This window comes from Urocitellus parryii, chromosome 12, assembly GCF_045843805.1.
Source record: "Urocitellus parryii isolate mUroPar1 chromosome 12, mUroPar1.hap1, whole genome shotgun sequence".
Taxonomy (NCBI): Eukaryota; Metazoa; Chordata; class Mammalia; order Rodentia; family Sciuridae; genus Urocitellus; species Urocitellus parryii.
The window spans coordinates 13,892,219-13,919,747 of NC_135542.1; the positions used below are offsets into that span (position 1 = coordinate 13,892,219).

The 27,529-nt window shown below is 47.6% G+C and overlaps 1 protein-coding gene across 1 annotated transcript in view; it reads left to right on the forward strand.

The window, feature by feature from the left end:
* The first annotated feature begins 289 nt into the window (after positions 1–289).
* Npas2 (neuronal PAS domain protein 2) overlaps positions 290–27,529 on the forward strand; it is a 62,116-nt gene continuing 34,876 nt past the window's right edge. The window contains exons 1-6 of the mRNA XM_077792046.1: positions 290–336; positions 3,101–3,249; positions 8,397–8,488; positions 14,101–14,190; positions 23,629–23,749; positions 24,804–24,917. Of these exons, the coding sequence (XP_077648172.1) occupies positions 290–336; positions 3,101–3,249; positions 8,397–8,488; positions 14,101–14,190; positions 23,629–23,749; positions 24,804–24,917 (613 nt within the window). The remainder of the gene's footprint in view (positions 337–3,100; positions 3,250–8,396; positions 8,489–14,100; positions 14,191–23,628; positions 23,750–24,803; positions 24,918–27,529) is intronic.

The window sequence follows — 27,529 nt, forward strand, 5'->3', positions numbered from 1 at the left end:
TAGCTAAATAAATGAATGAGTAGATAAATAGGTGGGTAGGTAGATAGATAGATAAGTTCATCATCACTAGTCATCAGAAAAAGGGAAATCCAATAAAGGTAAAATTCAAACTGCAATAAGCTACTCTTGGTGTGGAGCTCAATGATAGAGCTTGTGTCTAGGGTGTTCAAGCTCCTGGCTTTCCGCCCCCTGCACTGCAAAAACAAAGCGAACAGCAACAATGACACTTTGGTGGCTAAGGTAAAATTAAAAAAAATAAATAAATAACTGCCAATCCCAAGTGTTGGCAATGATTGTAGCACCTGGGACCAAGGGTGCAGCCAACATGGTGGAAAGGTGAGGCAGTGTGTTATAAGTCAAACAGTCATTAACAGGATGACTCTGCAGGTTCAAGCCTCTGTACCCAAATACTCAGAACAGCATTATGCTTCACACCTCCAAACTGCCAACAGCCCAAACGTTACCGCATATTCAGACCCAGATGGAATCCTGGTGGGCAGAAAAGGGAATGAAATATCAATACGTGCAGCAACGTGAATCAGCCTCAAAAACTATGCTAAATGAAGATCACACACTGTACACCGTCTGGGGTTGGGGGAAGTAAACAATCATCAAGTGCTTTTCAGGATGGAGAATTGTATAGCTTGGCTTGCTGGCAGTTGCACAATTCCCCCAGTTCATCAAACTGTGCGCTTAAAGTGGATGAATTTTATGGATCACAAATAATAAAAAAAAAAAAAAAAAATTCCAGAGGCCAGCTGTTGCAGGTCTTTCAACCTGTGGCCCCCCGGGGCCTGGGTGTGAGAGAGCTCCTAATTGGAAGCAGGTACAACCCAGGCACCTGGGTTTCTCTGGCCTCGGAGCGGGGGATCCAGCTGACACTCACCAATTTCCAGGGGGTGACAGTGTGTCCCAGGCAGAGGCTGAGGGAAAGGAGCTTGTGTCTCTGTCACTAATGATAGGAGCCTTCATCGGATTCCCTGCCAGGCCACGTTCGCCGTCACTGCACCCATTGAAGAAGAGAACAGAGCGGTAATGAGCCGGGTGTCGTCGGCTCGCAAATAATTTATAATGGGCAAACTAGGACAGGAACGGAGCTTTTTTTGGGCTAAGAAAGTTGCATGTCATTCTTTAAAATCTAGGCCAAAAAATTATTTATAATGCATAGACAGTCACTCAGAAAGTGAAAGGGTTCCTTTCTTCTCCTCCCTCTGTTTGAACTCGCTGCCTTTTACCCTGAACCATCACTGAGGTATGTGGGCATCTTCCTGCCACCCGTCTGGGATAGGAGAGGGCCCACAGAAAGACAGAGGGTGAGACCTGTGTAGCAGCCCCTGAGTCCTCAAGCCAACAACGACAGGAAGGAGGGGAAGACCCGTGGCCACGTGCCCTCGAGGTGGTGGGCTTTGAAGATGGCTCAGGTATGAGCAGGAAAGAGCCCAGGTGGAGACAGAATCCGGGTAGGGTGAGTGGTCAACAGTGTTGAAACCAAGTCAGGCTGAAGGGTGTAGGCAGGGGAAGCCCTGGGTGTGGCCATGGTGGCACCTAGGGAAAGGACCTTGGGGATGTGTCCTGTGTCTGTCTGCGTGGCCGTTTGAGGAGCCTGCTGGTGAGAGATGAGCTGCCCCCCCCAACCCAGGAACCTTGACCCCAGGCCCGGGAGTGTCTGGGTCAGCAGGTGTACCAGGCACAACAGCTTCTCCGTCCGCTTTCTGTCTGGGGTACACCTGGGAGGGGTGGGGGGCAGCTCTCCCAGCTCCAGATGGCTCCAGAACACTTGGACAGTTCAGGGAGGGGCTTTGGTGAGTTGCTGAGGATCAAGACCCTCCAGCAGCACTATTGCCAGCTCCCACAGGGGAAGGTTTCCCCATGGGGTACTCATTGGTCCAAGGTCTTTTTTTTTGGTGGAGGGAACAGCCCCAGAGCCCTGATCCCTGTTCTGATTTGTGTGGCGGTTAGGATTCTTCAGAGGTGGCTTGGTGGGTCAGCGAAGTCCCCTCCTCCCCCCCAAAACGAGCCCACTTCTCTGTCACCTCTTCTCTAGGTGTTCCAGGGTGCACTGTCCTGTTATTTAAGTAGATCTCATCTCTTGGAGTAGTTTGAGGTTCCACAGCAAAAGTGAATGAAAGACACGGAGAGCTCCCGGAGCCCCCACCCCCCCACTGTTGACCCCCCCCCGAAGTGGGTGGTTTTGACTTGATGAACGCGGTTGACGCCTCCTAACCCCCCAAAGTCGGTAGTTCATGGAGGGTCAGCTCTCGGTGTGGTAGGTTCTGTGGGTTGAGGACAGGTGCTAGGTGGCAGGGGCCCACGGCTGCAATCTCGTACAGGGGAATTTCGCTGCCCTAAGAATCCTCTGTGCTCTGGGTACTCATCCCTCCCTGAGACCCGCGGCCACGGCTGAGCATTTCCCTGTCGTCATAGTTCTGCCTTTTGCAGAAGGTCATAGAGCTGGAATCCCACACTCGGGGGCTTTTGGAGACGAGCTCCTTGGACTTGGTGATGTGCCTCTGAATCTCCTCGGCGTCCCTTTAAACAGGGGTCTGCTCACAGCGGCATGCCAGCCACACTCAGTGCCAGTCGTGGGCGGGCGCTGGGTCACGGCTCACGCACCATCAGGCAAACCCTGTCTCTCCAACAGGAACCGGGATGTGTGGCCTGGGTGGTCCGCTTGGGACGCCTGGCCACCCCGCCTGACTTGGCACCAGGACGGGTCCTCTGGGTTGGAGGGGACAGAGCTCCAGCTGAAGAAGGGCTCTCAGAGTGAGTTTCCCCAGCAGCCGCCGTCTAGGCGAACGGTGCCCGGCTCGCCCTGCGAATCCGGGGGCCCTGTGAGGCCAGCCCGGCAGCCTGTGGCCCTGCGCTGGTGGGGTAGGTTGGGGACGTGAGTCAGAGCTTACTTATGATGAACACTGTCTCTCTTTGTAGCCAAGAGTCTAGCAAAACAGTTTTCTCTCCCCATTACTCAGCTCTGAAATGTGGCTCGGGAGACCTTCCCGAAGGAGTTTGGGGATGGGACGATCTGATAGACCGTCCTCCCGTTTCATCAGCCTCCGTGCGGTGGAACGTTCTGGTAACCCGTGCCTTGTGGTGTTTCTAGAGCCTCTCGAAACAAGTCTGAGAAGAAACGTCGGGACCAGTTCAATGTTCTCATCAAAGAGCTCAGCTCCATGCTTCCTGGCCACACTCGGAAAATGGACAAGACCACGGTGCTGGAAAAGGTCATCGGGTTTCTGCAGAAACACAATGGTAAAGGTTGTGCTTCTCTCTGTTCTTTTTCCCCCGCCTCGGCCTTTCGGGGGGGGGGGGTGATGACCTCAGCAGGCAGGTCCTTCTGGGTAGGATGAGCTGTCACTCCCAGCATAGGCCACCCCACCAGGCACAGGCTTCCCTGACCAGCAAGTTAGGAGAGGTCTCACCTCCCAGATTGCGTCATCCGCCAGAGGACAGATCCCAGTGCAGCCTGACGGGTGGCACCCAGCCCCAGGGGGTGGCTTCCCAGTGGGTACATCTTCATCAGAAATCCCCAGAGCAGGCAAGTCTCAAAGGTCAAGAGAGAGAAGCTGCCCAGTGGCTGCCCCTCGCCGCCCACCTCTGCTTTCCCCAAATGGAACCTGTTTGAAGTTCCTCTGTCGGAGGCCAGCTTTGCCTCTTGGGATCTGATTCCTATGGAATCATGAGTCAGGTACATAAAGCTTCTGCGGTTTTTCTCATCGTCTTCCAGTGTCTCGCGAGTTTATTTTCACTGTAGAGAACACGAAGTTACCCCTCGAAGCCACGCTTGGGCCTGTGTCTCCTTCCTATCATCCTCTTTGACTGTCCCTCAAACCCTTTCACCCCTTACACCTGGTCACGCCTACCTGCCACTCACCTTGGATAGGACCCCCCCCCCCAAAAAAAAAAGTCATACAATAGTTGAGATGGTTTGGTAGGTCTTCGCAAGCCAGGGGAGCAGAATTCTTTTTTGCTTTAACCATGACACCAAACATAATAAAGTCAAAAATGTCAGAATCATTGAGGAAGTAATTACAGTCCTGTGCTTGAAGGAATGTTCCTCTCCCACTGAACCTTTTGTTAGACAAGATGATTTCCTGGAAGAGGGCATGGCGGGGACATCGGAAAGTTTCATTGTCCTTGTTATTCTTTGATGATTTCCTTGATAATTATTTATTAAAAACGTGACAGTGATGATCTATCCCCTCATGGTGTTTTTTTTTTTTTTTAAACTGCCCAGGGGGAAGCAAAGAACATGTTAATTGCTTTTGTGAAAAGTCAGGGGAGATCAATCAAGCAGGATTAGAATGGAGTGTTCTAGCAGTCTTCAATTGCCCCGATAATTTAATCAGAATGGTTATATTTCCTAAATAATGGTTTAGCCAAGTGAAATAGCAAGTTGTTTTGATGCCAAGATATTTTGTACAAATTACTCAAACTAGGTCAGTGCCACTGAGAAGCAGGACAGCTGTTAAATAGGACAGCTGGGATCAAGTTCATCAGTGTAACAGTCATGCGGGGCTCCGTCCTCGGTGGAATTACGGAACGGTTCAATCTGGGCCCTGGAAGGACAGGTCTGCAGAAAGGCAGGCTCCTCACCCGGGAAGTGCCTGTCTACTCTCACTTTTTTTTTTTTTTTTTTTCATAAGACGAAGGCCTGCTCCTACTTAAATGATCACTCCAGGATCTCACTTGTCTCTGTGATTCATTCATATTCAAAAAGAAAGCAAAAAAGAAAACAAAAAAAATCCACAGCAGATTTTGTGCAGAAATAGAGTTACTGGACCAAAATTTGGTTTAAAGCAAAAAAAAAAAAAAAAAAAACCAAATGCCAGTCGCCTTCTGTATCATCCACATAGACCTGGCTTCCACAGGCACAGGCAACAGGGTGGAGAAGCATGATCTTGGCATTTCTCCAGGGCTCCCTGGGAGCCACCCACTGGGCCAGGGGCTCTGCGGGAGGTCACCTCTCTAAGCCTCACAAGAGCACTGAGCTTGTCCCGTGGCACAAACGAAGCCACCGAGGCCCATGAGGGTAAGTCACTCATCCAAGTCAGACAGCCAGTGACATGTGGAATCCAAACCCAACAGCCCATCTGCAGAGCCCTGTCTTTAACACCAGTTTCTGCAGTTTCTCCGCCAGGGCTGACGTGTGGGGCTCTTGGACTGATTTCCATGATAGCTGCACTGTAGCTGTTCATGAATGTGTCCATGGCGTCCGCAGCTCAGGACCTCAGACTCTCTGGCTGTGTGCTAAAGCCAACTTGTGCTTTAAGAGAGGATTGCTAAATTTTCAGGAGTTTTGCAAACCAGCGGACCTCAAGTTGGTCATTGACATCAGCGTCCGTAGGAATATTCACACAGAAATGGGCAGACCTCCCAGATCTGGCATGTTTCTTGCGGGTGGGAAGCCTTCCACCATCGCAGTGCTGGGGAAGACTCAGGGCATTAAGTATCTTTAGAGCTTCCTGTGTTATTCTAGTGTGCAGACGGCCCTGAGAAGGGTGGATTCAGACACGCTTTCTGCCTTCTGGCTCAAGGGAGAACACAGGGCAAGTGAGGGGAGATGATGAGGTCCAGGGAGTTGCTGTCATCGTCTCAAGCAGTCCCAATTTCTCAACTTGGGAAATAAACCTTGATCCCGGAATGCACATTTATTCTTTTTGAAGTGATCCAAATCCAAAGAATCGGACCATGTTTCTTTGTATGGAGATTTTGTGTCAATGGCATCTCTCATAAATAGAGAAAACCCTAAATCATGTGATGAACAGGGGCTGTTGTTTATCCTTATTGCCCTCCATCTGGATGCCCGTTCTGCAGGGCCAGGCTGGCCCAGGCCTCATCCTCTTCCTGTGTGAGTCCCGAGCTGATTTTGTCCCAACTCCTGTTCCTTGAATCTCCCGCGTCCCTACCTTCATGCATAGGGGCAGGCTGGGGTGGTTGAGGAAGGCTGTACAACAAGGAGAAATGTCCCTTGGGCAGAGTGATGTTGACCCACCCCTGCAGTTGGGTTACTGCCCCATTTTCCAGACTTTTCTTTGACCACACACAGAACAAAGAATTACTGTTCTTTGTTCTGACATCCAGGCAATCATTGGGAGGAGCACATTCTCTCACTGCAAGTTATAACCAGAGCAGAATTTGGAGACCTAGCTGTTCATCACAAAGTTTTCCTATAAAAAATGGCCCCCTGAAGAGTTTTGCTTCCCCTCTCTGTTTTGAAACACTTTGATCATACCCTTGGCTAATCCTGCCCCACCACCTGCAGCTTCTGATATTGGTCATCTTAAGAGTCACTGGAGACAGGATTTGAGCCCTGAGTTCTATTGCCCAGTATAACAATTTTTTAGTCGCTTTGAGGAATCTTACGTAATTTATGTGTGTGTGTGTTTTTTTTAAAAAATATGCTATGAATCAAGCCTTAACTCTCAAGGACTATAATCAAATAGTTGAGATAACAAAGTGAATGAAATGGCTACTTTCAGTTTTATTATGCTGGTGTCGAGAAAATATCCAGTCTTATGAGACGATCTGAAGATTTCCTATGTATAAAGCCAAGGGTCTTTTCTTTTCCTTCACCATTACATTATGATCCTCTGTCTATATAAAATCAGGGCTGCCAGAAAGACTCTCTTCTCCATTCAATCTACAGTTTGATCCCGGTGGTCAGAAAAGGTTTTTAGATTCTCGGGGAGAAGGGAGTGGGCATGTTGGGGGTCCTAGTCTTATAAGTGTTCAAACTGTGGCGTTCATCTGTGTGAAGACCTACAGGCTTCAGTTCTCTCCCTTGCCTTGGCTGACACCCCAGGACAAACTCTGGCCAAGATTTCTGTATAGTTCCCTGCCTCTGATTTCCAGAATGCCACCTACCTCATTCATCATGGCACCCAGCACTGTGAGGTGCAGGCACACTGACCCTCCCAAGAGTCTCATGTGTAACTCAGCCCTTCGCATGCTCCTTGTTTGTGAGTAACTGCTGGAATTCATTCAGGTTCATTCATTCAGATGACAGAATCCATTCCCAATTCTCCAAGCAAGAGAGATTTCCAAAAACATAGATGCAGGGGCAGGGGACCTAGCTCCGAAGCAGAGCATGTGATTAGCATGTGCAAGGCCCTGATTCACTCCCAAGCACTGAAAAAAGGAAAAAAGTGCAAAAGAGAGAACCTTGAAATCTTTCCTAATTAACAGTGGAGAGATTATCTGCCTGAACAATTGCATTGTCCAGGAAGTTGTTCAACAGGTTCGTTTTATTCTCGGGAGGTCTGAGAATCCTTTTTTATACTTTTCTAAACACACACACACACACACACACACACACACACACAAATAATCTCTAAAGAGACTTCATGCCACATAAAATGTTGGTTCGAGATATTTAATGGTGATGCAGACCTGTAATCCCAGCAGCTCGGGAGGCTGAAGCACGAGGATCCTGAGTTCAAAGCCAGCCTCAACAACAGTGAGGCACTCAGCAACTCAGTGAGACCCTGTCTCTAAATAAAATACAAAATAAGGGCTGGGGATGTGGTTCAGTGGCCAAGTGCCCCTGACTTCAATCCCTGGTACCCCCCACCCGCCAAAAAAAAAGATGTTGAATAAATGGAAAGAAAAGCAAACAGATATAATATCACATTTGCTCTATGATAGGCTTATCAGAGATCATTTAATAATAGAACGAGCCATTTTTTTTTCAAAAGTATTTTAGAAAGCTAGAATATTTAAGGAGTCCTGTGTGCATCAATGATTGTGGGTTGACAAATGTGAATAAAGCCTTCAGTGCAAGATAGTTACCTGAGATGGGTAGACTATAGATGAAGACAAAAAGATTTTGAAAAGAATAATTTCAGGCCTTAAAAGCGACTAAGTAATGTGCATGTGTGTGGCACAGTACAGTTCAGCAAGAGCAATGCTGAAAAATCTGTCATCTTCTGTATAACACTGTGGGTTATTTACTATCAGCCCAAGATCCTTCCAGAAATTTGTGGGGGTCATTTGTGGTTGTTTTTGTTATTTTATTGAATGTTTTGTTGTGTTTGTGGTGCTGGGGATCAAACCCAGGTCTTCACACGGGCAAAGCATGCTGTACCCACCCTTGAAATTTTAAAAATCCCAGCTCTCTGGACTGTGTGTTTTGCCTTGACCACAAGAAAGCAGCTTCAGGAGGTGGGCCACCATCCAGTCCCCTTGCATTGGTAGGCGGCAACGACCTAATGGCCCCTAACATCTAAGTTCCCAGTCCTTGTAAATCGTATTTCCTGGTATTTGCTGTTTAAATTAAATCATAAAGAAATTTACCCAAAATGACATAGAAATAACAATGTGTTTCATTTGTGAATTCCAATTTCTGGGTGCCGGTGAACCTAAAAGCTTATCTGTGTGTGTATGTGTGTGTTTTTTAGAAGTCTCAGCACAAACGGAAATCTGTGACATCCAGCAAGACTGGAAGCCTTCATTCCTCAGTAATGAAGAATTCACTCAGCTGATGTTGGAGGTGAAATGCACTTTCAAATTAGCTTAATCTGTTGCAGCTTAAACTACCCGTTCCTGCTAAGCCCCTCTACCCCAAGAAGACAGCTCTTCCTGACCCTGGAAAGAGGTCTTGAGATAGATACTGTCCTGGGCCTCAGCCTGTTTTGCTTTATGTTTTGGCTACTGAGTTGGGCAAAATAAGCAAGAATTTCCAAAATGAATGTGTCTGTGTCCTATCCCACGGTGCCTGTAGGGCGGGTCCCCTCACCCAGTGCAGGGGGCGGGGTTGGGGGTAGGGAGAGAAGGGAAGGAGAGAGGGAAGATCACAACATCTGGCATCTATCATTGGACTCAGAGGGTCTTTTCTCTAAAATGCAATGATGGTGCGGGTTTTTTTTTTTTCCCTTAGTAGAAACACTTGGCAAATTAAATTCTTCTTTTAATGTGTTATGCTTTTCCCTTGAGCTCCTATGACACAGGGTGGCATGTCTATGTCAACCACAGTGTCCCTGTGCTTTCCACCCAACCCACACCCTCGCTGTGCTAAGATGCCCACATTCCTTCCTTGGGACTGGGGGCCGGTTCACCTGCAGGGCTGTTTGTGCCAACCTGGCCAAGCTGGGTGTCCCTCTGCACCTATGTGTATTGATGTATGGGTGAAAGTCCACGGGACCCACGAGATGGGACTCTACAAAGCGCCTGGCACCGTGCGTGACTTCCAGCCTCCGGAGGGAGAAGACTGAGAACACACAAATATGGCCACCAAGGCAGAGAAGACCTCCGACGTGGTCTCTCCAGGCCCTTGACCCAGGAGAAAGAGGACAGGCAAGTTCAGCGAAAGGAAGTTCGTCCCTGGCCCTGTGCCCGCATGTGGTTCCTGGCAGGGTTTTCGGAAAGTGGCTTCTTGGGAATAAATCTTTCTTTATCTCATCTGTGTGCCTATATAAGACCGATAAACTTGAATTTACATAGATTAGCTATGCAGAAAACAGAAAGTACTGGAATAAGAAAATGCCAGAATAAAGATGTCCAAATATTATGAAATATGAAAGCATTAATGAACATTTGCCTAAAACGAAAGATACTTAACTCTACATGGGAACTATATTTAAAGAAAATACAGAACTTTCTACAGAAGCAATGCATTTTAAGTATGTTAAATTTAAAGCAACTTGTGAAATATAATGTTGAATTAATGTGTCATTATGCTACTTTACATACATCGATTTATCTCTTAATTCTTATGGAAAAGTCGTTAAAACAGAAGAACCCTCTTGCATCAGCCACTTTTTTAAGAGTCTGTAGCACAAACGTCGTTTTGCTTTTTCCAGTGAGTTTCAAGGTGTCGAAAGAATTTGAGACAACAAGGTTTGTATTAAGTTAAAAATAAATAAATAGGGTCTGCAATGCAGGATTAAAGTCAAAGAGACTGGAATTTCTAGGAAAAGATTTTACATGGGGACAGGTAGTCTTTATGCACTTAATGCACCTGCTCCCAGGACAGACCGTAGACTCCCCGGAGTGGATGGAAAGGAAGACACAGTAGCAAAAGGTTCTGCAATCCAGCCCGCGTAACCAGAGCCTTCTCCAGGGCAGGAGGCCACAATCAAGCGCTTCTGATTTATCTCTGCCTGGGTCCGGCTTCTACTCCAACCTGCTACTCTGTCTTCCACCTTCCGCTTCCTGGTGTCCTGAGCTCCCGGCCCTGCAGTGGATCCCCTCGTGGGTGACGTCCTCATTTCCCACTGGGCAGCTGCTTCACTGAGCGGATCTCTCTCCAGATGCACAACCCTCTGCTCTTTTTGGAGACATGAGGAATCCAGGCTTCCAGGCTTGATCCCTTTTCCATTTTTTTTTCCCCCCACTGAGGACAGAATCTAGGAGAGAAACTGCCATGCCCCCAGGTGCCTTCTGGTTGTGAATCCCTCTTTTCTCCTGCCTTCTTTTCAAAAGGCACACAGCCAGGCTCCGGGAGGACTCTCACAGTGGAGAAGTTTGAAAGATCCAAAACCTACCGGAAGAGCTGCATCTTTTCTCTTCGCCCCGAGGCTGTCCCAGAGAACTTAGGGAATGTTCCATCAGATTTAGGAGCTAGCAGAAAGAGGTGGTTTCCTTTCTCTCTGGTGTGTCTCAGGTATAAAAGTCTGGGCCCTTTGCATCATGTCCCTGTGAGAATCACCTTTACCTGACAGGTGCACACCACTGTGCGGTCACTTGCTATTGAATCGCCTCAGTAGTAGGACTTCCCAAGCCGTGGCAAACATTCTCATTGCGGTGACAGTGACTCATGCTGTTCTTGTAGATTTGATGGGAAATGCCCAGGAGCTGATGAAGGTGATCCCCCGTCCATAAATACCTTCTGCTTTTTAACACCCAAGAGGGACATGGGCTCACTGTGCAGAAACATTGTTTGTGCAGCCCCTCCCTTGGCCAGCCTTCTGGTCTGCTTTTTCTCCAGAAAGGTCCAGCTGTGGTTATCAACAATGGCCCCGACTCTTTGAAAAACGTTTCACTTCAGGAGGTCTGCAAAGAGTCAGGGATGGCATGGCGGTTACTAGAGGCTGAGGAGAGTGGAGGGAAGGAGAATGGGGAGGGTGGATCAATGGGTGCACACTTACAGTCAGCTGTGCTCTTGCACAGTAGGGTGGTGGTAGGTAATAATAATGTACTGTGTATTTCAAAAAGCTAGAAGAAAGGATTTTGAATGTTTTCACCATAAAGAAGAAGAAATACAACTGATCAACAAATATATGAAAAAGTGTTCAACATCTCTAGCAATTAGAGAAATGCAAATCAAAACTACACTAAGATTTCATCTCACTCCTGTCAGAATGGCAATCGTCAAGAATACAATAACTGTTGGCGAGGATGTGGGGAGAAAGGTATACTCCTACGTTGCTGCTGGGACTGCAAATTGGTGCAACCACTATGGAAAGCAGTGTGGAGATTCCTCAGAAAATTGGGAATGGAACCACTATGTGACCCAGTTATCCTACTCCTTGGTTTATACCCAATGGACTTAAAATCAGCATACTACAGTAATGTAGCCATGTCAATGTTTATAGCAGCTCAATTCACAATAGCTAAACTATGGAACCAACCTAGATGTCCCTCAATAGATGAATGGATAAAGAAAATGTGGTATATATATTCAATGGAATATTACTCAGCTTTAAAGAAGAGTAAATTATGGCATTTTCCAGTCAATGGTTGGAGTTGGAGAATATCATGCTAAGTGAAATAAGTCCACCCCACAAAACCAAAAGCCGTGTGTTTTCTCTAATATGCTGATGCTAATTCACAATAAGTGTGGGGAGAGGCACTAGGGAAGATTAGGTAGATTAGGTAGAGGGAAGTGAAGGAAGGGGAGGGGAGGGGAATGTGGGGGTAGGAAAGATAGTAGAATGAAACAAACGTTATTACTGTATGTATATATGTGACCAATAGGATTCTGCAACATGTACACTCAGAAAAATGAGAAATTATATCCCATCTATGTATGATATATCAAAGTGCAGAAATGCTTTCTATTGTCATGAATAACTAATTGAAACAAATTTTAAAAATTTTTAAAAAGAATAAGCCAGGCATGATGGCCCATGCCTATAATTCCAGCAGCTTGGAAGGCTGAGACAGGAGGATCTCAAGTTCAAGGCTAGCCTCAGAAATTTATCAAGGCCCTAAGCAACTTAGCAAGACCCTGTCTCAAAAAATAAGAAGAGCTGGGGACGTGGCTAAGTGGTTAAGCACCCTTGGGTTCAATACCCTCTACTAAAAAAAAAAAAAAAAAAAAAAAGAAAGAAAGAAAGAAAGAAAGAAAAGAAAAAGAAACCAACAACAGCAACAAAAAACCCAAAGAATTAATAAATGTTCAAGGGGACAGATAGGCTTAACCTGGTTTAAACATTACACAGTGTACACTGAAACATCACTTCACATCTCATATATATGTACAATTTCATTTTTATGTAAAAATATAAATTAAGTTAATAAAAACTATTTTAACAAATTTAAAAAGAAAAGAAAAGCCATTTAGACAAATAACTGAGGGGAAAGAAATAAAACTTAGGGGATGTACTTTTTTATTCCCGGTGACCCATCCGTCTAATGGGGAGTTTCTCCACCTCAGCATGATTGACATTTTGGATCTGATGCTTCTGGGTTGTGGGAGCTGTGCTTTGTCTATAGGATGCTCTGTGGCATCCTTGACCTCCCCCCCACTGGATGCCAGCGTCACCCACTCCATAATGACAGCCCCGAGATATCTCCAGACATTTCCAGGTGTCCACCCCCAGTTGAGAACCACTGATGGAATCAGAAAGGATGAGATTCCTTGAAGAAGTGTGCTCTCATATATATATATATATTTTTTTTTTTTTTTGGTCTTAAAGTTTGTCACACACTCTTGCGAAATAACAAGGGAGCCCGGCGTCAGTTGTCAGTTTTCCTGTGAAAGAGCCCCCTTTCCCCTTCCGTTGGCTCCTTTCTTGGAGGGAGGGGCCTGTTCCCGGTTCTGGTCTCTCACTCTTGGGCTCACCCTCGTAACATCAAAGAGTGAATACCCTTTGGGCCAGGCAGACCCTCAGGAGCACGCTGGGAGGATCTGGTTGGAGCCGTAGGTCAGGTTTCCAGACCTTTCTGAGCGCCTATGCCACTTTTTCCCCCCGAGGCAGAAAATCTCCCAGACTTGGGGAGGATAGTATTTCAAAGACACAGTCAGCACAGTGACAAGGACAGGCTTGCAGTCAAAGTGCCCCTGTACATGCATATGATTCCTGCCAAGATGTACCTTCTGGTGGGGTGAGCTTGGGCCTCACTTCTTATCTTTTCTGTCTCGCAGGTGCGCTCAGACATCCAGTTGCCACCTAGACCCCATTCTGCACCGAATTATATCATCAGAATCTTATCAGTCAACTCTCAGATGAGTTTACAAAAGCATTCTAAGCATCCACATTAAAATAAATCTCCACAGAACAGCAAAAGTGTCTGCTGTGGAAGAAAACATTGCCCACGTTAAACCTGTTAGGTCACAAGTACCCAGAAGGGTGTGCCTGGCATTTAATAGACACCTAATAGATACTTTCACGTGAATGCCTTTTTTCCAACATTTAGAAAAGCTATGGCTTCTGTGGCCGAGAAGGCAGAGGTTGACCTTGGCCAACAGGCACACTTTCTGTTTGTAGGCCTATATTTCATCTTAAATCTTGTAGGAAATGTTTCCTGGTGAACTCAAAGTGATACTGGGGTTGGTGGGTCAGGGACCAGACGCATTCCCGACATCTCCCTATGGCGATGATGATATTTCTGACTCAGCTCAATGAATCATGTGAATGATCGTGTGCCTGTCCTTAAACTACTTCAGCAGTCTCCATGGCTAAATTTGGTTTTATGACACCAATAGGTCAACTTCTTCACTGAGTCTGAAATGCTTTTAGAAGTGCATTCCGTGGGCTAAGCAAACTCTGTGTAATGAACCCTCGGGTGTATAAGGTAGGAAAGTGCTGGGAGGGGATTCCTGGAAATACTGTAAGGACTTCAAAGCAAAGTCAGTGTCATAAAATGGCCCTTTGCTTCAGGGACATGTTCCTCCACTAAAGCATTGCTAAGGAGCTTTCAAATGTGCGTTTTCCGCAGGCACTCGATGGCTTCATTATCGCCGTGACAACAGATGGCAGCATCATCTATGTTTCTGACAGTATCACGCCTCTCCTTGGGCATTTACCGGTGAGTGTCTGCTTCAGTGGCCTTTGTCTGTGTACCTGGTCACCTTATTCTAGAGAACCCTTGAGATCTCAGGTGGGACGTGGTGTGGGTCGAGGGGAGAAGGAGAGGTACTGGAGAGGTAGGGAGTGCCCAGGTGCTGGAGGACCAAGTCGGGCCAAGCTCAAGGTCCCAGGGGCAGACCCAGGGCAGGTGCGGGCTGGTGTCTCCCGGGAGCAGGCAGGGCACCAAGATCCCAGCCAGGACAGGCTTGAGGTAGAGGACGCTCATCCACGTTCTTATCCCTGGTCAGAAACAGACCAACAGGAGAATCACAGCAGTCGGCAGAGCTCAGAGTCATCCGGGTGACTGAGAACTGGTGGAGGGATGGGCAACCAATGGCTCAGACCCGAACATGCTTGGGGGCTCGCTGGGGACAGGTTTGAGATTGCGAGTACATGGTGACCCTTAACAGTAGTGGGGAGCAGGATGACTCCTGGGGGTTCAAATATGCTGGGACCTGAGTCTGGGAAGGCCTTGGTGAGTAGAGGGATGGCCAGGCTTGGGGGTGACTACAGACAGATGTCCCTCCCACTCTTCCCCTCCCTTCCCCCTCTCTGCACAAGCCTTGCTGGCTCTCTAGTAACCCCGTGGCTCAGGATGAAATGACCCTCAGACCTCCACCAGGTTACTAGAGGATGCACCCCGAGGGCTCCTCAGAGCCCTGTGGCCCGTCTTCCACTCCCTGCCACACCATTGTTTATTCCCTCAGAACCTGACCTTGAATGTCAGCTCACCGGGAGGATCACACAGGACAGACCCCAGTGGAATGTCCTCTCTCATCTCCTCTCCCAAGGAGCCCCGGCCAGACTTCTCCTCGCCCCTGAGCATGGGTGGACAGTGGCCAGTTTATGTGGCAGGGGGGATGCAGCTTTCCCTGGGTTCCCACCTGGGGATCCTGGGCCAGGAGGAATCCCACAGGGCGTGGTCCCCCGCTTCTCCGCCACAGCTGCCCAGGGAACGGCATGGCCCTGCTTTGTGGGCAGCTTCCCTCCCCTTGGGGGTGATGAGCCCGGTTCTGCTGAGGGCCCAGGGTTCCACCTGGTCCTGGGTCTCTCTGGTCCTCAGAAGCTGCTGCCCCATCATCTCTGCCAGTGACACCACGTGCCCTTCGAAGCTGCCACGCACACTTTTCCTTTGGTCACTGTGTCACACCAGAAAGGCATTTTTGACTTCTCTGGGCAGATACCGTCTGGGGACACCATAATCCAACCCTGTGGGTTTCACTCTGTGTGGTACCCGTTTCCCGAGGTCAGGAGGTGACAGACAGGCCCAGAGGTGCCAGAAGGGACTCCCTCTCAGCCCCAAAGAGGCTGAGGTGAGGCTGCCTCCCCGGTCCAGGAGGAGAGGGATGAGCTGGAAGCCATGAAGGTAGATGCGACCCGCTCCTTTAGTGTGGCTTCTGTGGGTTCCTCTGAGGATGGCCAGGGAGAGAAGGGCAGATGGGCTGCTCTTTGGAGGGATCTTGTGTTTTGCCTTGAATGGCAAAAACCCAAGGGGGCAGAGACAGGCCCTGGCTGGAAACAACCAGCCGTGACCTGCTTACTGACCCAGCAAGGAGAGCCCAGAGCCCTGAGCGCTGTTTGGGTGAACAGGATTTGCACTGCTCTGCTTTATGCTTTTGTAATTATCTAATGACCCAGTTGCTATATATGGCAGAGGGGACTTAGAAAGTAAGACGGGAATTCTGACTTGAAATCATGCGGTCATTTAGGAACACCTTTGTGAATTATTTCCTAACTCTAGAAGGGCCAGAAATGACCCCCCAACTCAACTGGTCCATGCCAGGCCCACCTGAATGCTCAGTAAGTGTCTTTACATAGAGACGCAGGCCACCATCCAGACAGCCAGGCCACCTCCCCTCGCCCTGCCCCATGCAGATGAGCACCGGGATAGGCACCCCCACATCTTGCTTCAGTTTCCGTTCAACTTTCCTGATCCTGTCTTTACCAGGATTGTCCTTTGCAAGTGGGTGGGCAGGGGCTGGGATGGATGGACATGTCCCAAGTCCTCTTGGCGTGCAGCTGGCTGGTCTGGGAGTCAGAGCTCCGTGGGCTCCGCCTTCCCGGGGCCTACACCAGGCCTCCAGTCCTCCCCTGAGGCTGCCTGGTGTCAAGGATTCCGTTGCAATGGAGAAATCCTGCTTTTGACTATCCATAGAGCGTGCAGCATTTCTAAAGTCCCCAGCGGTTGTCTTCCCTCAGGGTTTGCACTTTAGTTGAGATTCCACCTGTTCAATCGTTAGCCACTAACACGATACCTGGGCCCTGACTATACACCAGATACCTTGAAGAGTCACTTCCAAGTGCTGATATGTAAAAAGTACTTGGAACAGTGCCCAGCACAGAGTGAGGGCCACTTCATATTCCCTCTCCTTACTCCTCTGTTCAATAACCCCATGAAGTTGGACATCGCCCCTGTTCATACGAGAAGAAACAGTGGACGGCCAGAGAGGTAGAGCCACAATAAGCACAGGCTGGCACACAAGGGATCCTGCCCCATGGTCCCCTGTTGGTGATGCAGGAATGAAGAACAACCAGAAAATCTATTTACCCCAGTAATCCCATCTGCTCGGAGGTTAAGTCAGGAGGTTTGCAAGTTCAAGGCCAACCTGGGGCAACTGAACAAGACCTTGTCTCAAAAAAAAAAAAAAAAAAAAACAAACAAATAAAAATAAGAGCAACCAGAACTTTTTCCATGCCTGAGAAATATCCTAGAACGTTCTTTTTTAGTTTGACAGAGAAAAAGAAAGATGTGAAGCAGAAAATGATGTCATGAGAAAGTCAGAACTGTCCGGTGGCCTCCTTGACGTCTAGAACTAACACAGGCCATCAAAGCAGAAGTGTGAGCTAAGAGATGTGCTTCTGCAGGACCCAGGGCTAAAGGTGGCCTCTGGGATGGCAAACTTTCAGGAGAGGTTCAAGGGGAGCCAGCCACATGCCTTGGACAGAATTGGGGAGCAGTCTGGTTGCAGCAGATAAGGTGGGCATAGATAACCCAATTTCACCAAAAGGAAATGCTCTAAGGCACAAGCATTCAGAAAGTTGGAAAGATCCACAGATGAAAAAAAATATTTCCCTACAGGACTGACTTGCCAGGTAAAAGCTCCATTCAGCAAGAAGAAAGCGTAGGACTAGAGTACAAAGTGGGACCTGTTCCCACGGCAGAAGGGCAGAGCCCCTGGTTTAGGATACCAGGAAAGGCACAGCAGGACCAAGGCCCTGAGACACACTCTCCAGGACACACCCCTCAGCCCCTCCCTCCCGCCCTCCCCACCCTGCCCTTGCCTGCTGGACCAGGCCACTCTGTCAGAGGTGACTTCTGGGCCTGGCAGGGTGTGGACAGGTGTGGCTGCAGCTTGAAGTGGGTCATGAGTCAGATCACTAGATTCCTTTTTAATCATGCATTCTGATTTTCATGGATCGTCCATACAGACGTGTGGATACAGCATATGTCTCATGTTTCAATACATGGCAAGTGAACAGAAGCCTACAGGTAAACGTCACCAAGGTTGAGAAATGGAACAGGGCTGAGACCACAGGCGCTCCTGTCTGCGACTTTTTATCACATCCCACCTCCACTGAGAAGCTGCTGTTTTTCTAATTTTGTTTTTTATTTTGTTTTTGTTTTTGTTTTTGGTGCTGGGGATAGAACTCAGGAGTCCCCGACCACTGAGCCACCTCCCCAGCCTGGTTTTGTATTTTTATTTTATTTAGAGACAGGGTCTCGCTGAGTTGCTTAGGGCCTCACTTTTTTTTTTTTTTTTTTTTTTTTTTTTAGAGAGAGAGAATTTTTAATATTTATTTTTTAGTTCTCGGCAGACACAACATCTTTGTTGGTATGTGGTGCTGAGGATTGAACCCGGGCCGCACGCATGCCAGGCGAGCGCACTACCGCTGAGCCACATCTCCAGCCCCAGGGCCTCACTTTTGCTGAGGCTGGCTTTGAACTCGTGATCCTCCTGCCTCAGCCTCCTGAGCCGCTGGGATTATAGGCATGTACCACTGTGGGCGTGGCTTGTTTTCCTGACTTTTAAAGTCATTTGCTTGTTTTTCTTTGTAACTTCATCAATTTTTTAATTGATCACTAAGCTTTAATTGAGTAGAAGTTGAGTATCTATTATCGGAAATGCTGGGAATCAGATTTTGGATTTTTTTTTCATTTTTTTGGAACATTAGCACTTAGCTCAATATTTGCACAATGAGGAATCTTGGGGATTGGGACCCAAGTCTAAACATAATACATTTATGTTTTATATACACATTGCCTGAAGGTAATTTAATATGCCGTTTTTTAAAATTATTTTTTGTATTTATAGATGGACAGAATGCCTTTATTCTATTTTTATGTGGTGTTAAGGATTAAACCCAGTGCCTCACACATTCTAGGCAAGCTCTCTGCCACTGAGCTACAGCCCCAGCCCTGATACACCGTTTTTAACAATTTTGTGCATAAAGCGAGATTTCATGGCATGGAATTTTCTGTTTGTGGCATGATGTCAGCGCTCGGAAAGTTTCAGAATTTGGACTTTTGGATTAGGGATGTTCAGCCTGTATTGCCTTTAGCTTAAGTGGAATCCTGGGAAATAGCCTTGTGGTTTCTCCTGGTGCTCACCCTGTTTAGGAGATTCATCCTTCTTCCCCTGTCTGGTGTAGGGGTCCTTGGTTCTGGCTGCAATGCAGTGGGCCATTTTAGGGACGTGCTACAATTCCTGCTTCGGTTCCAGGTTGGCACTCCCTGGCCAGTGCTTCTTCGATGTCCCCGGAGTGCTGAGAACAGAGCAGGTGCAGAATTGCTGGTTTTCAGCGTGTCAGCTTGAGGGGGCAGGTGTTCCCTCACCTTTACTTCACCCAACTGGACCATTGCCATAGTGATTGATTGCATCAGTGTTCTCTCCACCAGCAGGGTGCAGAGTTCCAGGTGATTGCGTCACCAGACTTGGTACGGTCAGGCTTTTTAGGTTTTATCAATCTAGTGTGTGAGGCGACTCATGGAGCTTCAATTAGCTTTAATTAGCTCATTACTAGTGAGACTGCGTCTTTCCCTGTTTACTGGCCCTGTGGATGTCATCTCCTGTAAAGTGGCTGCTCAGGTACAGTCATGCCTCCCTTCGTGACAGGGAGACATTCTGCTGAAGGTGGCATTAGGTGATCTCGTCATTGTGAGAACATCGCGATCAGGGCACTACACTAGTTAACGTCCTGGCCATCAGTACTGGTACACGATTCGATATCACCTCCCACACACCTAGGCAACAGGCTACATTCTGTTGCCCCTGAGCATCAAACCCGTGTGCCACACACAGCTGTAGTGGATACTGTAGGCAGTGGCGACACAACCGTAAGTATTTGTGCACACCAAAGGAGAAAACGGACGGTAAAAGGTACCTCTGATTCTGATGGGACAACCATAGCACGTGTGATCTATCACTTGCTGGAATATCTTTATGCCGCGTGTATTTTGTTTTGGACATTTTACTCTTGAACTTTTGGACTCTTCTTCTAACGATTTCCAGGCACTCTTTCCGTGACCTGGACATAGTCCTTGGTGAAGGACAGTTTCAAGGGCCTCTCATTCACCCTCTCCCAGGGCAGTGGGGATGTTTGAACACACAACACCCAACCCTGGGCAGATGAGACTGACAGCAGGTCGAGTCACACATACTCAGTGGAGGCCACCGCACACCACACAGGGCCACACAGGGTCTGCACTTGGGAACAGATGCACTAGCAGGGCTGGGGGAGGCAGGTTTGTAGTAACAGACAGTGGGTGACCCCGGCTGCCTGGAGCATACGATTGGTGTATTTGAGTGATTCCACAGGCCGACAGGAAACGAAGCCTGTTACTTGGAAATGAGCAGGAACGTGCCCAGACCTCTTGAGAAGGAGGGTATTTGGCTGGGGGACCCTATCCACTGAGGCAGCCTGGGGACGAAACTTGCAGTTTGGCCCTGCCAAGGTCACCGGAGGTCAAGGAGGAGCATCACAGGCAACCTTAATTTTAGGCCTTTTATTCTGGATACCTGTGTGGCAAATATCTTCTCTCACTTTGAGGTGTTTTAATGAACATAGTCTTTCTTTATATTTAGCACTATATTTAGTTAATTCCATGCACCAAGGGCAAAGCTCTGCTCATACCGTCTGGCCATCGGTCTTATTCGAATCTCAGTTGAATCTAAGCATCCCGAGCCTGCCTCTGACTTCTTGGTTCCTTAGCCAGGTCAAGCCCCCAAGGAGCCCATTCCTGCTGCTTTCCCCAGACCTCTCACACTGTGCCTTCTCACTGAGGCCAACACCTAGCTTCAGCCAGATCTGTCCCCTGGGGCCCCTCAGGGATGTTACAGGACTGAATGTCTACCCAGCCCACTTGCAGCCCACCCGCCAGCCACTGAACTGGTGCCACTGGTCCCAGGGAGAGAGGTTCCCGTGGTCCTGCAGCGGTTTCAGCTCATCCCCAGGCGCTCGAGCGAGACTCCCTCTGGGTGGGACACGGGAGAGGCTCGGGGTGCAACTAGGCCTTCCTGGCGAAGCTCAGGCAACTGCCAACTGCTCCCTAAAGCAGCCGAGGGACCTCAGCAAGTTGGGAGAGAGAAGCTCCTGCCTGACGCAGGTAAATGACAGTCCTGATAATGACTCAGACGCAAAGATGGCTGCAGATGGCAGGTTCCCTCCCTCGTCTCTGTAATTGCTATTATTTTCATCAACAGAGCTCAGCTCATTCAAGGAACGGTTCAGCCGCAGATGTGATGTATTCTCCTATCGGCACGAGGGTTTGGATTTTCACATTGTCATTGTTCCCGGCAGTACTCAGCACGCGGAAATGGCATCACGGTCCTAGGCTAGCAAATACATACAAGCCATGGGCAATTCTGAGCCCTGCGAATTGACTCTAATGCTCATGACCTCCCATGACCCCACCTCCCCCACCTCATCCATCTTTATTCTGGGCAGACTTGCTGCCCGAGGTGCCCTACAGCATGAGGATGGCCAGGCCTGTGACCCCCACCTCACTCTCTGCCACACCCGCCCTGAGAGAGATGGCTTCAGATGGAGCAGTCCAAGAGAGGAGCCCCGGGTGACTTATCATTTTCATGGGTCTGAAATATCTTTAAGAGGAGAGGTCACTCTCATCCATGAACATTAGTCATCAGCTAAAAAAGAAAACCAGAGGAAAATGGCTTGAACTGCCATCAAGACCACAGAGTCTTTTTCTCAGAGATTAAAAATTGGTGTCTCCGTCTAAGCCATCCCGAGTCCTTCCTTTCTCTCCTCCGGTCCTCCAGTCGGCCACCAAGCTGTGTCCACCGTCCTCACACCCACTATCATGCTGACTCCAGGAGAGGAGGGACTTGGTGGTGTTTCTTCCCAGTGCCCCAAACAGAGTCTGAGCACTGAGGAGTCCTTACCAGTCTGACCAGTCTGACCAGTCCCGGTTGCAGTATGGTTGAGTGGAAGGCCTTGGACTCCCTTTCCCCGTCTGTCCCCATGCACACGCTAACCATCTCTGGCCTGGCTTCCTGGGCCCTCTCCCTTCAGATCCCACGTGGGATCTCTTTGAAATACAAGTACAGACCGAGAGCGGTGGCGCACGCCTGTGATCCCAGAGACCTGGGAGGCTGAGACAGGAGGATGGCAAGTTCAAAGCCAGCCTCAGCAACTTAGTGAGGCCCTACTGTTACATATCACTAAAAAGAACCAATAAATAAATTTTAAAAAGTATATATATATATATATATATATATATATATATATATGTATAGACATATATATATTAAAGCAAGTGATTGGTTGGATATCTAATTTAAAAATGTCTTTAAAAATGTGTACCAAGATGTTTGATGCTGAGGTAGTAGATGAGTTTACTGAGGGAATCTGAGGAAGCCAGAGAGATGTGCCTGCCTCCTCCCTCGCCCCACTTTGAACCCTTGCCTGTCTTTTCCTGTAGGCTAGCCGCTAGCTACACGTGGCTAATGAAACACCAATTACAAAGAAATCAAATTAAAGTTTCATTTCTTTAGTTGGACTAGTGGCCTTCCGAGTGCTCAGGGGACAGGTGGTCAGCCGGTCTTGTGAGGGGTGGCACAGATGCAGACCCCCGGCGCACACAGAAGGCTTTATTGGACTCTATCTAGACTCTATCTGATATTGAGGTTGGATCCTAGCACCTGGGCACTGGGGGGAGGGGATGTGAAACCCCTTCAGCTCCAGACCTTTAACAAATAAACAGGCTGCTTTCTGCTGGCCAAAAGGTCAAGAAAGGACCCCCATGTACTGTTTGGGGCCATTTGAATGAGTGACGGGGCTCTCCCTGGGGCTCCACGTGGCCTCACCACCCCAGCCAGGACACAGACAAGACCAGATGAGAATGTGACTTTGGAAAGGAGGTTAGAACAAATTAAGAAGGGAGGGCTAATTTTAAGCAGACGGGGCACCGTGGGCCTGAGGAGGACTCCTCTGTGTGCATCTGTTAGACTTGACATTCAGTCTCTCCTCAGCCCATGGACGGTAGCACATTCGCATTTGAGCAAGTACAGGGCTCCTCCGTATCCGAGGACCTGCACCCAATGAATTGGGCAACCGTGATTGAAAATGTTTGGAAAGAAAATTCTGTCTGCACTGAATGTGTATTTTTTTCTTATCCTTATTCCCTGAACCATACAGCGTAGCCACGAGTGACAGAGCATTTACATGGCATTAGGAATATAAGTCATCTAGAGGTGATGAGAGGTCTGCAGGAACATGTGGGCAGGTTCTACAGGAATACCAGAACATCTTTCAGAAGGGACTTAAATATCTATGGATTTGGGGAGCTACCAGAGGTCCTGAAAACAATTCCCAGAGGGTACCCAGGGATCATTGTGGTTCTTTTATTTATTTTCTTTTAATTTTTTTAAGTTTTCAAAAATAAATTATGGTACTGTGCATCAAACCTAGGGCCTTGGACATGCTGGGCAGGTGCTCTAGCTCCGAGCGCTTCCCCCAGACCCTATAAAACCTTTTCGGTCACAATTTAGGATTACAGAGTGATGAATGGGGAGTGCTCACAGAAAATCAGATCTTGGGCCAGATACTGTGGCACACACCTGTAACCCCAGTGGCTCGGGAGGCTGAGGGAGAAGGATCACAAGTTTGAGGCCAGCCTCAGCATTTTAGTGAAGGCCAAAGCAACTTAATGAAACCCTGTCCGAAAATAAAAAACAGAAAGGGCTGGGGGTGTGGCTCTGTGGGTAAGCACCCCTGGGTTCAATCCCCAGTACCAAAAAAATAAATAAATAAAAATTAATAAGATCTTAAACTTCCCCTTTCAGACTCTGATCCTGAGGAGTCAGGCACAGCGTTAGCCCCCCATTTTGCCTCTTACTACCCTGGAGTGTGCACCTCTGTTCTTTATTTTCTTTTGCAGTCGGATGTCATGGATCAGAATTTGTTAAATTTCCTTCCAGAACAAGAACATTCCGAAGTTTATAAAATGCTTTCTTCCCATATGCTTGTGACGGAATCCCCCTCCCCAGAATTCCTAAAATGTAAGTTTCACTTTACTGGTTTTTTGTTTTTTTTTTAACCAGGTCTGAAGATAAGAATTTGACTTTGGAAAGGAGGTTAGAACGAATTAAGAAGGGAGGGCTAATTTTAAGAATAATTTTCCTCATGACTCAGAACGTTTTCCAGATCCTTTGAGGTATATTTTTAAGTTTAAAGCTAAAACCGGAGTCGGAAATCTGTAAGACATTTAGCTTTTATGTGGAAAATTTGAAGGCACAGACCTTAAGAATAACAACTTGTTTTTGCATGTATGACGAGATTTTTTTTTTTTACATGAGAGTCTTTCGGTAATAAACAGTGCAAAAAAAAAAATCTGTGAATAATCTTCTTATTTAGGGAAACACTAGAATGCTAAATTTGTATAATATCAAATAACCAACTGGTAAATTAACGAGTTAAGTCAAAAACCGAAAGTCTGCCTTCCCCAGGCTGTCATCTGGTTATTTATACCCATTTGCATTTTGATGGAATTTTAAAGTTTTTACCAAAATACTTGGCAACGTGGCTAGAAGCCCCGGCCCGGGAACCTCATGTCACTTAATGAAGCATGTGAAATATACACAGTAGCAAAGAGGCTCGCATTTGTTCAAGCCTCAGTCCATTTTCCATGAATAATTTGTCCTGTCGTACATCTGATTTGACTTCAAAGCAAAGCAAAGCAAAGTAAAAAAAAAAAAAAAAAAAAAAAAAGATTAAATTAAAGAGAGCGGCTCTAGATGAGCAGCTTGATTTTAATATACCGTCTGAAAACAACCGGAACTAATCAATGCCGACACAACGGACCACAGACATTTGCAAGCAAATGAAGACTAACTGGGCCCAAGTAGAGAAGGAGGAGTATCTCTGAACAATGGGAAGAGAAGCCTGTGCCGCCAAGGTTAGAAAGCCACCTTCCCAAGTTAGTCATGAGGACAGAAATGGGCTGGCCCCGCGTGGACCAAGTCCCCTCAGAGTGCTCACACACACACCACTTGTTTAGTCTGGAATCTGTGTAATGTGCCTCTTCCTTTCTCTTTTCTTCCCTGAACGGCCCAGCTGACAACGATTTAGAGTTTTATTGCCATCTTCTCAGAGGCAGCCTGGACCCAAAGGAATTTCCAACTTATGAATACATAAAATTTGTAGGAAATTTTCGATCTTACAACAATGGTAAGCTTTAATTGTCCCCCATAATTGCCCACAGTGTCTTTTGTCATGCAAACGTGCACATGAGCCACCGCCTAAGAATCCTAAGAATCGCTGGGGGAGGGAGGAGAGGGGAAAATGTGTGCTTTTTTTTTTTTTTTTCCAAATTTGCATTTCAATTTTTCTGTTCCCAAGATGCACTTTCCTGTGGCTCATCAGCACTCTCTCCCTTTCCAGAACACACTCCCACACCTGTTTGTGCCGGTGCACAATGTCCCCTTCGATGGCAGGCAATTCGCTTCTTTATTTTTTCAAGCTGATGAAATAATTCTGCCCTGTGAGAAAGCAACTTACAGCTAATAAAGAGCAGCCTACAGAATCCCCAGAATAGGGCTTCACTGTGACATGGAGATCAGGATCCTTGCTTTCTGCATTCTCGTCCCCTCTTTAAGCCCTGCCGAGCGCATGCTTTAATAGATCTGGTCCTCGGGTCTTGTGCTCCCTGCGGCCCAAATGCACAGTAAAGGGGCTATTTGACCAGGAGCCAGCCATCTACACTGGGTCAATTATCAAGGAGGAGAAGCCATCACTGAAGTCGTATTTTCTAAGACTCCTAGGATGAGGAACTGTCCAAACTCTGGCTGCAGAGATGTGAACCCTAAACTAGACTTAACGCTCATTTTTACTTTTTGAAGCCAGACAACATGGAAATACAGGTCTGGTGCCAGTCATTCAGCAACCCAATCTCATTATGGACCGATCATAGAAATGCCTGCATCTTGTCTGCTGTGCTCCTCAGAACGCAACACGAAACAGAGAACTTTGAGAGCACTGATATCACATTAATCAGCAAAGACGGGAGAAAGTGTTGACAGGGAAGGAGGGAAACAGAGACGTGCAGAAGGAGAAAAAATACCAAAGTAAAACAAAGACAGAGTGATGAGCTGCAGAACAGAGAGGGAGGGCAGCCAGGGACCCAGGGCGGAGATGAGGGCAGCCCTGACTGCTGCAGGTTTAATTCCTGTTGTCTGTCGATGAACCCACGTAGGTCTGCGACTCCAGCCAAATCAGTCCCAGGTCCCGTTAGCGCCAACCAGGGTGATAGTACTGAGTCCTAACTAACGCTGGGGCTAGCCAGGAAATTCTTTTCCTCCAACTTCGAATGATCCTTGGTTGCATATTGTTTGCATGAATACAGATGTTTTATAAAGAGTCTTCAGCTAGGTGCTGAACATTGTGATCCTGCCAGAGGGAGGTTCAGGCACAGTGTCCAGGGTTTTGCCTGGACAGTGGGCTCCCTGGCTGACTTGGAGGACCCCCTGGGAACCTACCTCTTCAAGGCTTCAGGGACTCAAGTGGTTGGAGTGACGGTTGGTGTCTGAGCAAAGCCAAGGCCTGACCATGTCTGATCCGATTCATCTGCGAGGTCTGCCCCAACTTCATGCCATGAGTGTTTTTAAAAGCCACACAAAGAAGTGGGTGGTTTTCTGGGCTCCCCAATTAAAGAACCCAGCTTAAGAGACACCATAGAGAAAACCCAGCATCCGCCCGGCCAGTGCAGTGGGTCTTGGGATAAGACAACTAGTTAAAATGCAGATTCTCAGCCATTACCTTAAGGCAGATCTGAGACCCAGGAATGCAATAGCCAGAAGGTAGAAGTAGCCCAGTGTCCATCAGTGGATGGATGGGTAAAGAAACTGTGGTATATCCTTACAATGGAATATTATTTAGCCTTAAAAATGAAGGAAGTTCTGGCTTGTGCCACAAACGTGAATTAACCTTGATATTATGTTAAGAGAAGTGCATCAATCACATGCATACACTTAAAAACAGGATGGTGGTCAAGAGTACAGACTTACCATGCATAAGGGCCTGGGTTCAGTCCCCAGCACCAAAAATAATAATAATAATAATTGTATGTCATGTGCATTTTGCCACAATTTTCTTTTAAAGACTGCACGTACTCTAGCCAGAATAACAGCAGCACATCCTAAGCAACCAGATGCACAGAGGGGAAAGACACCACACCTCTCAGAGTGCTGAACCTGGGAATTATGGGATGCTATTCCCACATGTCCCCATGACAACAGTGCACACACCTGATTATTTAAAGAACCCATCGGTGATTGGCTGGGGAGGAGCAGTTGTATCCTTTGTGAATTTACATTTCCACACCTCTTAGGAAGACACTGCCAGCTATCGCTTTGTCGCACCCTGTCATTTATCACCTCTTAGAGGATTTCAAGGAAATAGCTGCATTCTGAATACCTGGGCTTTTTTTAAACTAGCAAGGCTTTATTTTCACTTCAAGTTGAGACAGTGTTTGTTTGCCTGGAAGAACGTGTAGAAATGATGTGCGACTTTTTTTTTTTTTTTCTTACTGTTACTGCTATGGCAGGGACAGCATTGAAAGTAGAAAATTCAAAACCAAGAATGCAGTGTCCCTCCGGAGCCTGTTGTGCAAACCGGAGTTTAGACCGGCTTTATGGAGACGAGAGTGTCCGAGCGTAAACAGGGAGCTCTCAGGCCCTCAGGCAAAGGGCCCAAAGTGGACCAGGGAAGGCTGGTTGTGGTTTGGAGATCAGCTGTGGTGTGCTGCTGCACAGGAGGGTGGCCATTTGTTCAAAACACTAGGA